The 14,767-nt window shown below is 43.6% G+C and overlaps 1 protein-coding gene across 1 annotated transcript in view; it reads right to left on the minus strand.

Moving 5' to 3' along the window:
- Window positions 1–9,164: 9,164 nt before the first annotated feature.
- The window catches only part of SHKBP1 (SH3KBP1 binding protein 1), a 50,019-nt gene continuing 44,416 nt past the window's right edge, over window positions 9,165–14,767 (minus strand). Inside the window, exons 16-18 of the mRNA XM_040323153.1 lie at window positions 13,630–13,814; window positions 11,843–11,978; window positions 9,165–10,288 (exon numbers count right to left, since the gene is read on the minus strand). Of these exons, the coding sequence (XP_040179087.1) occupies window positions 9,736–10,288; window positions 11,843–11,978; window positions 13,630–13,814 (874 nt within the window). The 3' untranslated portion in view covers window positions 9,165–9,735. The remainder of the gene's footprint in view (window positions 10,289–11,842; window positions 11,979–13,629; window positions 13,815–14,767) is intronic.

A 14,767-nucleotide genomic window follows, 5' to 3' on the forward strand; every position in this document is an offset into this window, starting at 1 on the left:
ACCCAGTTCATTCACCAAAACTATAGAACCATATCTCCCAACTGTCCCGGAATACGAGGGACTGTCCCGGATTTGGAACAAGGTCCCCCTGTCCCGCTTCCCTCCTCGTTTTGGTCGGTTCTCTATAGTTGTATATAAAATGCACTTTTTAGCTTTCAAAAAAAGCGTTTCCCAGAGCTAAACCTTTCATCCAATTTCCAAATTGCTGAATTTGTACACCCCAAAAAAGACCATACAAAAGGAAAAGTAGTGGTAAAAAAAAAAAAAAAAAAAAAAAAAAGCACTTGTGGTTTTAACTAATGTTTATTTTTGTACAATTGTCCTTTGAGGGGGCGTGGCAAATGGTGTATCCAATGCCTACATACTTTTTACTAATAAGTGTCCCTTGTGCCCATCTTAAAAAGTTAGGAGGTACGTAGAACAACTTTCAGAGTTTTAAAAGTCAGAGAGTAGGATTTTATTCCAAAAACATTGTTCGCCTGATGAAGCAGGAGTTGTACGGCCCCCAAAATGTGTTTGGTATTGCATTTAAAGGGGTTGTATACCCTTAAAAATAATAATAAAAAAAAAACCTGCAAGGCAAAGGCATATTGAGCTAGTATGACTAGCCTACTAGCTCATTATCAATTACTTACCTTAGATCGATAGATACGGCAGCCGCCGGACCTTGCCGAATTTAAATCTCCCGCGCGCACGGAGTGACGTCATCGCCGCTCCAGCCAATCACAGCGCTGGAGCGGCGATACCCGGAAGACACGCCGGAGCAAGATGACATCTCGCTCGGCGTGAACCAGGAAAGTTTTACACACCTCGTTCCGAGGTAAGTATTTGATAATGAGCCAATATTAGCTCATTATGACTTTTCCCTTGCAGAAGAAAAAAAATAAATAAACATTTTTAAACGGGTTTACAACCGCCTTAGGGCTCTTTCACACGGGCAGACCGTATGTCCGCTTTTTCATCCATCCGTGTACGGATGAAAAAGGGACATACATTGGTCCCTATGAGATTGCGGGTGTCAGCGGATGAACATCCGCTGACACCCGGTTCCGCAATCCTCCGATTCTGCAGACGGGGGAAAACCCTATTTTTCCATCCGTCTGCGGATCGGGTAAACACAGACAGACGGTCCGTGTTCATCCGATCCCCCCATAGAGGAGAGCGGAGAAAAGACAGGGCGGTCCCTGCACAGTGTGCGGGGACCGCCCTGTCATCCGCTGGCTCAGCGGAGCGATCCCCGCTGAGCAAGCGAAGGTTCACTGATCCGCCCCGTGTGAAAGAGGCCTTAATGTAGGCTTACCTGTAGGTGCAAGTATACCATGAGGGTATACAACTGCTTTTAAAGCCTGCCATTCAACATTTGTCTGCGGAAAAGCGTACAAATGGTCGGATTTTCCACCAACAGGCTGTCATCACACAATTGCCGTCGGAAAATCCGATCGTGTGTACGAGACTTTCCTATAGGTAGTGATCTCCTAAACTGCACCGTTTAAGAGATATTTACATTACATGCATCCAGTGACATCACTGGTGCATTCGCTCTGAAGGAACGGCCCCTTCTGAGCCCCCCTGTGCGGGAGTGACGTCATTGCGGCTCCGGCCAATCACAGCGGCCAGAGCCTGCAAAATGGTCAGCCGTGTCAGCGATGTGCGAGCACCGCTGCAGGGCTTCTTTCTAAGGTATTTAATTAGGGCCGAAACAACTAATCGATTAATCGACAACTAATCGATTATGAAATTAATCGATTACAATTTTCATAATCGATTAATCGGCCAGTAACATAATGGGGTTAAAAAAAACTAAAATTATCCCTTCATAGTACAAAAAAGCAAATCGCTACTGTAAATATTACTTTCACTGTCCCACATTAAAAAAAATTAACCCCTTACAATAGCGATTATTTGCTCTTTTTGTACTTATTTTTGTTTTTTTAACCCCGTTATGTTACTAAACATCTCAGGCCGGGTCACACCTCTGTTTTTTTGGTACTTTTTGCAGAAACACACTACAGTTCATTTACATGTTTTCCTATGGGACACGTTCACAGCCATGATTTTTTTTCAACTGCTGCGTATTTGGAAAGGACGAGGACTTTTAACGCAAAACGGTGCTATTTTTTTTTTGGTTCAATATATTTCAATGGAGATGCTGGAGAAAAGCATGTAATGTGTTTTTGTGGCAATTTGTGTTTTGTAATCTGCCCAACAACAAATTGGCCCCAAAAAATGTAAAAATGCAATTTTTTTTTTTAAAGGCCATTATCCGACTAATCAAAACAATAATCGGCCAACTAATCGATTATGAAAATAATCGTTAGTTGCAGCCCTATATTTAATAATGAGCAAGTATGCAATGCATACTAGCTCATTATGCCTTTGTCTTGCAGGGAAACAAATGTGGGATAGCATCCTTTCAAATTTTCCAGGAACAAATGTGTCTTGTCTGATTATCCGATCGCGTGTACACAAGTCCATCGGAAAAAAAATCCAAAAGTACAAACACGCATGCTCAGAAGAAATGCTAACCACATTGTTTCGTATTTGTTGGCTGACGATTTACTGTCTGTATGCAGAACAAGTTCACGGCCAACGCCCACGGATTTGTCCGATGGAAATCCGATCGCGTGTGTGAGGCTTAATAGTGACACAAAAGCTGGCATCAAGAGATATTATGCAAGTGATTTTTTTATTATTAACATAAAAAATAATAATATCAGGTTACATTTAGTATCATACACATATTACAAATGTCTTAATGCACTGTGCTTTCACCAGAATTGCCAAAAAAAAAAAAAATTAACAGTTTTGACTTTTATTACAGAAGGACTACTTTTATCTACGGTGGTCTTTCTTTAGAGAGAGCCAGTAATCTGTTCACACCATGAATCCCACAGCACATTACTGTGCAATTCAATTTGAAAATGGTTCAAATCACTCTGCATTGCACCAATAGTGCACGCACAACTTTGGAAACGCACCACCCTTGCGATCCTGCAGCGGGTGTCAGTGCGATGTGCATGACAGCGCTATTGTCTGCACCAGATCTCATGGTAGTTTTGTACAATGTGATCCGGTGCAGGTAACTGCACTGTCGTTCACATCGCACTGACACCCGCTGCAGATCGCAAGGGTTGTGCGTTTTAAATGCAGTGCAGGAAATGCGCATGGATTGCAGGTTTCCCACACCATGTTCTAGTTTGAACCGGAGCGAATCAGATTACCGCCCCTCTATACAATACACCTACACTGGTTTCATGTGTTCTATACATTGGTTTATACTATTATTTACATTTCATCTCAAGTGGTTTCAGAACAGTTTTCAGGATTTTCTTAAATGCCAAATTCTACCTTTCGCAAAAAAAAAAAAAATAGGATTTTTGTACTCACCGTAAAATCCAGAACTCTCCTGGTAGGAAGAAGCATAACCCTAATGTCAAAGAAGGCTGTGTCCGTCTATGAACGGAAGAGAAATATATGCACCTATATATAATTAATAACAAAATGTGCATTCATTGTTTTTTTGCAATTTGGGAACCTGAAAAGCATTGCAACTGTGATCAGTGAATCATGGGTGCAATGCTCTGGCTTCTGCAGACTAATGCCTTGTACACACGATCGGAATTTCCGACTGAGTTTTTTCATCGGATATTCCGACCGTGTGTGGGCCCCGCTCCGGCTTCACTGCCCGATTCCCTACGGCGCATGCGTGAGTCGCGCAGCGCCGTCCTCACTGGTCCCTGTTGTGTTCTGGGAGCCAAGTGTTTCCCAGAACACAACAGGCGGGGGTGGAAAGTGACGCACTACCCACAGAATCCCCGCAGAGAGGACTCCCGGAAGTGGGAGCAAATACCCGTCTTTGACAGGTATCTGCACCCCCCCTCCCTCCTGAACGGTGTCAAATGTGACACCGGAGGGGGGGGGGGCAGGGTTCCGATGAGCGGAACTTCCACTTTAGGTTGGAGCTCCGCTTTAAAGTGATACTATAGGTTCGATTTAAAAAAACAAAAAACAAACAAACAGCGCCCCGTCATTGTATTCGATTGACAGCAGCGGGAGCCAATGGCTGCGCTGCTATCAATCTATCCAATGAAGAGCCGAGAACCCGTGGAAAGAGCGACAGCAGGATCGCGCCCACGGAAATTTGGGGCTCAGGTAAGTAAAACGAGGGGGGCTGGACCCTGCAAGGTGTTTTTTAACCTTAATGCATATGATGCTTTAAGGCAGGGATCCTCAAACTATGGCCCTCCAGCTGTTGCGGAACTACACATCCCATGAGGCATTGTAACACACTGACATTCACAGACATGACTAGGCATGATGGGAATTGTAGTTCCTGAACAACTGGAGGGCCATAGTTTGAAGGCCCATGCTTTAAGGTGAAAAAACACAAAGGTTTACAACCCCTTTCAATAATCACAGGATGCTGCAAAGAGAAGACCCCCCCCCCCAGATACTGTAAGGGGGGCGGGCTGAAGAGCGTAATCACGTTTGATGTTCTACCGTAAACATGGGTGTAACATGGTCAGAAGATGGACTTCTCCTTTAAACCGCACTTGCTCGTTATCACTCATACTATAGATATAATAGAGTAGGCTTGATGAGCATAAAACCATGAAAACAAAACACTGTATATGAACACAATGAAACATGGAATGGTTAAAATAGTATAGGTGTGCAATATAAAAGAAGAAAAAAAAAAATGAAGATCCCTATTGAATAGGGTGTGGGGGTTTTAGAGCCCTCACTCCAGAAATTACAAAGGCGGAGATATTAGGGAAGACGCTACAGTAGGGCGGTGTTGTTGTGCAATATTATGAACTAAAGTCAGCCATACATGGATCGAAATTCAGCTTGTTCACAAGAGGCTGGATGGATGGGCACCCCAGTTGTACACAAATCAATCGACTTGTGTAGAATCAGCCTGTCGGATTTATCCCGATTGATTAGTGCCGTCGCCTATAGCCGGCAACACTAATCATTGTGTTCTGCTGGCAGGAAAGACTCCCCCGCACCCCTGCCAGCAGAACACAAACACAATAGTGCTTCAGGAGGGAGTTCCCCATCAACACTCACTGTAATTATGGAGAAAGACATTTATTTTTCAGTGGAAGGGGAAAAAATAAAAAATCTATGGCCTGTCTGGGTGGGTGTAGTATGGGCCATAAGGTATCAGACCTTACCTTTGCAGTTTGGCTTATACACAAAGCAACAAGGGGGCCCAAACAGCACCCAGAGGCTCCATAAATATGTCACCAGGACACGCAGCTGCTGTGTGCAATCGCCCACAGACTGTAATTGCAAGGTGCAGCTTTAGACGGGCATGTGCTGGTGGTTGCGTAAAGAACGTGCATGGATGTATGACCCAAATGCAGGCTGTCTGTGTTTGGGGCATATACCCAAAAACTGGCACATCTTGTAAACTGTGTATGGGTAGGTGTACGCAGCAGCTTTGGGTGCCAAGGAAGTTTTTAACCTTTGGGACGCTGTATGGGCCTCTAGCGGCTGTGTGCATGAGCCCTTAGTTTGTGAAAACCTGACCATCACTCCTGCAGTATAAACCCAAACTATGTGGACCGCCCTCCAAATTATTGCGTTCTGGGTTTTCAGAGAAGGATACTTTACCTTTAATGTTACAGCAGGGCTCAACAAATCCCAGGCACCAGGGTGACATGGCGACTAGAAACTGCGTCCTGGCGCCTGGGCTTTGCCAGCTCATTCCTGATGACTCTCTTTGCCTTCTTCCCCACTGAGAGCCTCCAGGCGACCCCCCATTCCTCAATCATCTCCCTTGCACTTGCGGTCATTGGTTGCTAGGACTGCTAATGTCCTAGCAACCAATAACTTTAGCCTGTGTGTGTGTGTGCACACACACACACACACACACACACACACGATTCCTGTCGGCTGAGGCATTCTCTTCGGGTCATCTGTGCGCTGCATTCAAGTTGGTTGCCCAGCTAGATGCGCTTTGCCATTTCATTGGCTGTAAAGGCGGCAGGGGGCAGGCTGCGCATTGACTGGCTAGGGAATGAGTCGCGCTTTGATTGGCTTGAGGAGCGGGACAGCGCTGCATGTTTTATGGAAGACATGGTTGCCACTTTACCCAGCATCGAGAGAGAGTGAGAGGAAGGCAAACCCACCACCGCCTGGACATCTGCCAACATAATCTCAATCACTGAAACACCCAGAGTAGGAGACACAGAGCACAACACTGGCATCACGCTGGAGAATATATATATATATATATATATATATATATATATATATATATATATATATATATATTTATTATATAATAGGTTACCGAATATCACACAGGCAGAGGCTGAAAAATACTGATATAGATCCATCAGCCCATCACCCCCATATCATATACACAGAAAAAAAAAATGGCGCCTAAATTTGTTAGCTGGCTCTTACATTCAAAACAATGAATTGTTGAGCCCTATGTTACAGCATAGTCATTCATTGTGTGCCTCCAATCTTAAGGCAACAGCTTGGGGAAGGGCCATCTGGACTTTGCCCCTGTGCAATAAAGCCACCTTCCCAGAAGTGTGGTGGTTGGTATACCCCCCAAAGGATGGCAATAGGGGATGGGAAGGTCAACTCCATATTTTGAAACCAAATATCCAATAACTCCATATAGGTGCGATGATCAGGTGTCCACAAACCTTTGGCCATAAAGTTCATCTCTTATCATAGGTTCCCATTAAATGTACCCATCACACACACACACACATACAGTAGAGGTTCATACATACTGTAATCCTCAGGTTTTCAACCTCATAATGGACAACTTTAAAAAGAGAGTCAAGATTTCAAGTGATAATAGGATGGGGTATGTGGTACACTCTCAAAATGTAGCTTCTGCACATTAGCAATGGAAGAAAAATAGATTAGACTGGAAACTTTCATCCAATTCAGAATCTACTGATGTGTTTTGTGATGTTCCGCTAACAAGGAATAAAGTGTTTTTCTGAAGGAGGATTAAAAAAAAAAAAAAAAAAAAAAAAAAAGGAGGTTTCACTGTTCTGACTTCTCCCAGACAATCAAAGGATCAGAACAGCGCATGATTTCCGGTTGTTCCATTATTAGCTCCTGGATGAGCTTTGGCCACAAGTAAAAGTCATAAACAAGCTGGAAAGTGCTGGAATCAATACATGATAGATCCAGCTATTCATCAAGTGTTCAGAGACAATAAAGGAATGTCCATTTCCCAGCAGAAAACTCTACATATCACTTGATTATTTGGATCCAGCCAGTAACCGGCATTAATCCCCTCTTATCTCAGTCTGTAGAGATTTGACAGGCAATCTAAGGACACGTTAAGCAATAATCTGATATAATAAAAGGACACTCGGCCGTTCATTAGTAAATATTCCCTCCAGTCATCTTACTTTCAGGGTATGAAAACTACCAATATATCATGTGTGGGGTCTATGTGCCAAGACCATCCAACCCCACTCCAATCAAAAGCATTGGCTGGATTCACTTCCCAATTCCCAGCAGAAGTGACCTGTCCACTAAAAACTGGGTGGGGGTCCTGTTTAACCCCTTCCATACCGCGCCATAGGGAAATGACGGCGGAAGGAACCCCTCGCCAATCCAGGTGGACGTCATTATGGCGCGGGTGTGTTTACACACAGCTCTCCCCGTTCTTCAGCTCCGGGGACCGATCGCGGGACTCCAGCGGCGGCCGCAGAGTTTCGGGCCGGTGCGCCCGCCACTGGCCACTTAAAGGTACGTGCTTGTGCCCAGCCGTGCCATTCTGCCGACGTATATCTGCAGGAGGCGGTCCTTAAGTGGTTAAGCTTTGAAAAAAAAAACTGGTTGGTTTCTAAGCAACACTGCACCAGATTTGCAATCTCCAGTTTTAGTAAATCAACACCATTGCTTATTGGATTTATGAACATGTTAAATGCCTGTGTCCCTCTCTGTGTGCAGTGTCTCCATCCTCCAAGTCCTACCATCACTACAGAAAACAGCAGTGATGTAGGCCCTGGAGAAGGAACTACAACATTCAGCAGAATAAACAGGCATCCAACACTCCCAAAGCTATTGAATGCTAATGCATTGTAGGAAGCAGACATGGCTGGAGAGAGACAAGTATATCTCTTCTATTGAAGGGAACAACTATTAAGATTTTTTACGACTGGCAGTGTCGCTTTAAAGGGATCGATAGATTATTTGAAAAGTGGATCAGCTCACAAATATGCAAACCAAGCCTGGTGTTCCTTTACCCAAGAGAGAACAGAAGAATGTCCATATCCCATTAGAACAAGACTTACACACAATGTAACAGTAATAAAACAAAGCGCTAGTCATGTTGGCAAAATGCCCAGAACAAAGATGGCACTTGTAAAAGGCACTGCTGGGTATTCCCATTCAGGATCAGAGTTGTAACAAGGCACAAAATTGTTGTTTGCTCCTGAATCAGCGCTATAAGGAAGAACTTTTACTTCCCACCTATGAACTGATTTGGCAAGACATGCAAGTAAACATTTGTATCATAAAAAAAAAAAAAAAAAAAAATCCAAAATAAATAGAGGAATGGATCGTTATGTAATGACTTCCTTTAGAGACGAGTCTCAATGTTATAAAACCTAACCATAAAGTCCAACTGCAGTCAAATCGTTGCAGGGGTCTCAAACTGGCGGCCAAAACTACAAATCCCATCATGCCTCTGCCTGAGGGTGTCATGCTTGTAACTGTCAGCCTTGCAATGCCTCATGGGACTTGTAGTTTCGCAACAGGTGGAGGGGCCGCCAGTTTGAGACCCCTGGCATTAAGGTCTGTACAGATAGGGAAGGGTTTGAAAAGGTCAGGTTTTTACTGCCTCCTTATTGAAGATTTACCACAGCTTCCTGTCCCAGTGTCACAAGGACTGATGCAAAGACAGCGACAATAGCACATTCATTTAGAAGAGTGGACAGGGGTTGGAATATCGGTCAGGTTTACGTTACTTAGTGTCTTCCTGTCCAAGTTTCTTTTTGAGGCGTCACTGGGATAAGAAGTGATGTGAAACCTCCACAACAAGGACAAAGACAGCAATAATAGCTGACAGATGTATTGACCGATATCCTCCCTATTGGCAGCTAAAAAATTGGATTTTTGTACTCACCTTAAAATCCTTTTCTCAGAGTTCATGGACGGACACAGCACCCACCCCTCCTTTTAAAGGTTTGTACTGCTTTTTGACGAACTGAGCTGCATGATGCAGGGAGAGGGGTTGTACCTAGTGGGACCGCCCCCCAGGGTGGTACTGTACAGTTTTGATGTATGTTTAATACTTAACATGCTTTTCTGCCTAGTCCTCTCCTGATCAAAGGCAAATACCCTAATGTCAAGAATAAAACGCTGTGTCCGTCCATGAACGAAAGAGAAAAAGGGTTTGGCTGCAGTTGAGCTTTAACCTCTTGGCGCCGGCATCTCCTGGCCTTTTAAGGGTTTAGTATGCCAGGAGGCGGGGCAGGGTTTATGATCATGTGACAGCCATGATTGGCTGTCATATTATCGCAAGTTTGACAGCTTTTCGTTAGCCGCTGGGAGCGTACGCGTGCTTGGCACAGCTGCATTTACACACACAAATATTCAGCCCGCGCCAAGGAGTTAATAAGCATGCAAGTCAGAAATGGGTAGGAATACTCTTTGTAAGATCGGGGTTAAAATGTCTACGCCTGTGCCAACCTTCCTCCAGCCTATTATTCAGAGTAATCTTCTGCTTTACAGCCGCTGTCAAAATGAGGTCTCGTTTAGTCTAGGCTTCTGTGGAACTTTTGGAGGAGATGGTGAAGATGAGGAGGTGTCTGCTGCAGAAGGTAAAGGCGGCGATGACGGTGCTACACAAAGTGGTGGGGGTGGAGGAGGGGCAGGTGAAACTGGCCGCCTAACTGGAGCAGAGGATCGAGGCGATTTCATCCTGGTGGCGGCCACTTCCATGCTGGAACGTCGTGTGTCTGACTGGTGCGATTCTGTATTACGAGCAAGCTCTTGGCAGCGCTCCACAAAGCTGCCACTGGCGCGGGGTGATGGTGGATCAGAAACTGTAGAAAACGCTTGGCCTTCTGCCCTTAACTGGCAGCTCTGTGGTTTACTAGATCTCATGCTGGAGCGAGGGAGAGAGTCCGACTTGTTCAAAGAGCTGAAACTCCCAGATATGTGTGGCTGCAAGCTGCACATTGAGGCCCAGCCTTCTGTGGGGCGAGTAGACGCGGCGGGGCGCTGAGAGGAGGTTATCATAAGTCTGGAGAATCGATCTCTCATGTTGTCACCCAGCTGAGACTGCAAGCTGAAATACAAAAACATAAAAAAAAAAAAAAAAAAAACATTATTGCTATTTTCAGAGAGTTATTTCCTTCAGGCATTTTTGAAGAGCTTTTCAGGTGCTTCCCGATCATTTGAATGGAGAGGGGCATTTTTTAGGCTTTTTTTAGTGCTCCAAACATGCTGCTTGCAGAAGTTTTTTCATTGCCCTGCCAGCGCACCGCCCCAGTGTGAAAGCCTTCATTGATTTCAATGGAAATAGGTTTTTGTGAGCTTTGCATGTGTCTTTTTTAGCGTGAAAGCGCTTGAAAAGCGCCTCAATCTGAAAGGGGTCAAAGCAGCACACATTACACTTTGTTAGGCACACAGTTAACCCCTTGATTGCCCCTAGATGTTAACCTTTGCCAGCCAGTGTCATTAGTACAGTGTCAGTGTACAGTATGATCGCTGTATTAATGTCACTAGTCAATGGTGACAGCAGTGTCAGTTAGCGACCCTCCCAGATATACGTCTGTGTGTGTGTGTGTAAAAAATAATAAACACACACATATATATATATATATATATATATATACACACACACACACACACACACACTATAGTTGTAGATGAGATTACTTTCACACAATTCAATATACAATTCAACATACACTTATTATTTTTTTATTATTTTAACTTTTTTAAAGCCCCATAGCAATTTTTTTATTTTGGGTCACCTGTAAGGCAAAAGGCATAATGAGCTAGTATGCACCACCATACTAGCTCATTATGAAATACTTGCCTTAAAACGAGGCGTCGGTAACTTACCTGGTCCACGCCAGGGGAGCCGACATGTTGCCTGTGCGCGTCTCCCAGGTATCGCGGCTCCAGCGCTGTGAGTGGCTGGAGCCACGATGTTGTCACTTCCGCGCTTGCTTAAGCTGAGAATCCCCCTGCAGTCAGCGGCTCATTGCGAGGGGAATATCTCCTAAACCGTGCAGGTTTAGGAGATATTCTTTTTACCTACAGGTAAGCCTTATTATAGGCTTACCTGTAGGGTAAAAGTCCAAAAATGTACTATACAACCACTTTAACCAAAGACATATATATATATGGAAGAATAAATGTTTGGCCTAAATTTATGAAGAAATTAGAATTTTATTTATTGGATATGTTTTATGACAGAAAAATTTGAAACTGGGGATTTTTTCATAAAAAAAAAAAAAAATAGATATTATATACCACCAAAAGAATGCTCCATGTGTGTGATTTTTTTTTATATAAAATGTCATTTGGCTACGTTAATGTATGACCGAGCAATTGCCAGTTAAAGTAGCGCAGTTGTAAGAAGGTAAAACCTTCTGGAGTTCAAGTGATTATAAAAGGAAATAAAATAAAACAAAAATATGGTATAGACAGCCTAGTACGGGCATACATTGGCCTTCTCTTTTTACCCCTGCACTTTCTAATTGGACACCGAGCATGCTCTTCACATTCAAGATTTGCAGAGCAAGGAGGAGGTTTGTCAAGAATGTAACCATGCCAGCTTTTTTTTTTTATTACATTTTTTTTGTATAATTTTCCTAGGTAAAGAAAGTACCTGGCTAGTGATGCGCGAGAGTTGGCACTGTGGTTGAAGGATGTGGCAGGGCTTATTTCAGGGGTGCGGGTGAGAGCCAGGTCACACTGCTCCAGCTGTTCCAGCAGCTCTGCCTGAGTGAGACCCCCTTGTTCTGCTGCAAAGTAGATGAAGACAATGACAATGATAAATTAGTAGAGAATGACATTGATGTTGCCATGGGCAGATTAAGAGGAAGGGATTGTTTACCCAGAGAAAAGATAGGACAGCATCAGCAGATGAAGCAGTTTCTATAAACACTTTAGACTTCACATAAAAGCACTTGGTAGAGCTTCATAAAGGGCAAAAAGGCTGTTGAAGGAGGAGTTCACTTAAAAAAATAAAAATAAAAAAGGATATATAGATTGTAAGCTCTAACGAGCATTGCCCTCTGATCCCTCCTGTATTGATTTGTATTGTGACTGTACTGTGTTCCCCTGATGTAAAGCGCTGCGCTAACTGCGCTATATAAATCCTGTATAATAATAATAAATATTTGTGTGTGTGTGTATATATTATATATATATATATATATATATATATATATATATATAAATAAAAAATCACTAACACACACACACACACACACACACATACACATACATACATACATACATACATACATACATATATATATATATTTTTTTCTTATGCATGTAAAAAAATAAATAAAGTGGCAGTGGCTGCAGCATTGGGAACATGTTACCAAAGGTGAACTTATCCTTTAATGCAGAACTAAAGGGTGCGTTTATACTCCCCTTCCCTCCAACTGTCCCATCCCTTGCCGGCATCTCCTCCTGTGTGCCAACTTTCACCCATCTTCACTGGCTGATGTGGAATGATGGTAGTCCTGCAAATACGCAGAAGGTCATCATTGCAGCACACTGGGGATCAAGACGCACACTGTTAGCTGAGCAGCGCTTGCGCAGCTCAGTTTCCATCGCAGGGGACAACGCATACAGGCAGGTATGTGAATTTTGATGCAGAGAGAGAGACTGTACATGATTCTTCTGCAATAAAAAAACCTGCCTGTTCACAGTGTACAACAGCGGATCTTTATAGGAGCTTTACGTTTTTTGTAACAACTACCATCTTAAAAAGGATAAGTTTACCCTTGGAACAGGTTACATGTTCCACCTGTTTTTAGGGTGAAACAGGTAACATGGTCCAACAGCTGCAGCTTCTCCCCCCCGATCCCCACGTCCCTGTAAGAGCGGGCAGGAGATCTCCCTGCTGTCAAAATTTGAAAACATTGCGGCCGGGTGGGGCTCCGTCCACACAGCTGTGTCATTCATTTACAGCTTTCTGAGAATGAATGCCTACCGTCAGCCATTGTGGATGACGGCTTGTAGTCCTCAATGAGCCGTGAGGGTGCTGGTGAGCGATCTTTTAATCCATTGATTTTCCTGCTCTCAGGTCACTGCCTGCCTGTACGAGGGAATAGCAGGCAGCTATAATGAGAGTCTGCAGGAGCCTGAGATTGCACCCGTGATCTGCTGATCGCAGGTACAATGCTCTGCAGACTCCTTAGAATTTTTTTTTAAATAAATACATATTTTTATCTGCAAAAAATAAATAAAAAAGTGTATTTTTTAAAAGGTGAACCTTAAACTTATGAGTCCTATACACACACGCACAAATGGGCATGTTTTAAAGGTAAGGAAACGCTAAGCATGAATTTGGAAAGGTCCCAGAAAAGGTTGTTGAAAGACTTGGCCAGATGAACAGATGAGTCAAAAGCAAGGAGACAAAAATAGGGGCCCGCTCACCTCCCGACTCCCCTTTGTTTACCACCTCCATAGCAGTAGTTAAATCCCACATTTGAAGACAGCCACTGGCATGGCCAGTGAAGAGGTAGCGCCGTGCTCGGGAGCCTATACGGCTGGATCCTTCACACTCATGAACAGTAAATGAGGTAATGGGGCTTCCATCCACAGAGCGGACCTCACAGATCCTAAAATAAATGAAAAAAAGCAGAAGAATTGAAGACCACTGATTTTTATTTTGCATAATAATGTTTTTTATTTTTACCACTTGTTGCACTGCCACAATACATTTACTGCGGCGGGACGGCATGGGCAAGCTGTGCCTGTTAGGAGCACACAGCGCGCTCCTTGTTTGCCCGCCATGTCCGGTGGATTACTGGTAATTGGTAACCGGGTATCATGTGATCCCTATGACTGGTCATAGCAATCACATGATAACAATGTAAACAACCTGTCATGAATGATTTTCCATTCATGAACAATTTGCTTAATGTCGTTCTCTGCGAATGGCCCACAGCAATCATATGACACCTGGCTACCTGTACCATGTGATTAGCTGTAGCCAATCACAGATCAAAACCATAAGCAAGTTGTTCATAACCATTCATGACATCTAAAAACTGTATAAGAACAGTGTATTAATTTTATTTTTATTTTTTTAAACACACACATGGCCCATGAAAGATACACCATTCCTACTGTGAAAGACGGAGGTGGATCGCTGATGTTTTGGGGATGTGTGATCTACAAAAGGCACAGGAAATTTGGTCAAAATTAATGACAAGTTGAATGCAGTATGTTATCAAAAAATACTGGAGGAACATTTCCATTCATCAGCCGGAAGCAGCGCATGGGACGTACTTGGACATTCCAACATGACAATGATCCAAAACACAAGGCCAAGTCGAACCGTCATTGGCTACAGCAGAAAAAAGGGGAAGGTTCTGGAGTGTCCATCTCAGTCTCCTGACCTCAATATCATTGAGCCACTCTGGGGAGATCTCAAAACATGCAGTTCATGCAGGACAACCAGAGAATTTAGAGGAACTGGAGGCTTTTTGCCAACAGGAATGGGCAGATTTACCATCAGAGAAGATAAAGAGCCTCATCCACAAATGCCACAAAATACTTCAAGCTTTTA

This window comes from Rana temporaria, chromosome 9 (assembly GCF_905171775.1).
Source record: "Rana temporaria chromosome 9, aRanTem1.1, whole genome shotgun sequence".
NCBI classification, from domain to species: domain Eukaryota; kingdom Metazoa; phylum Chordata; class Amphibia; order Anura; family Ranidae; genus Rana; species Rana temporaria.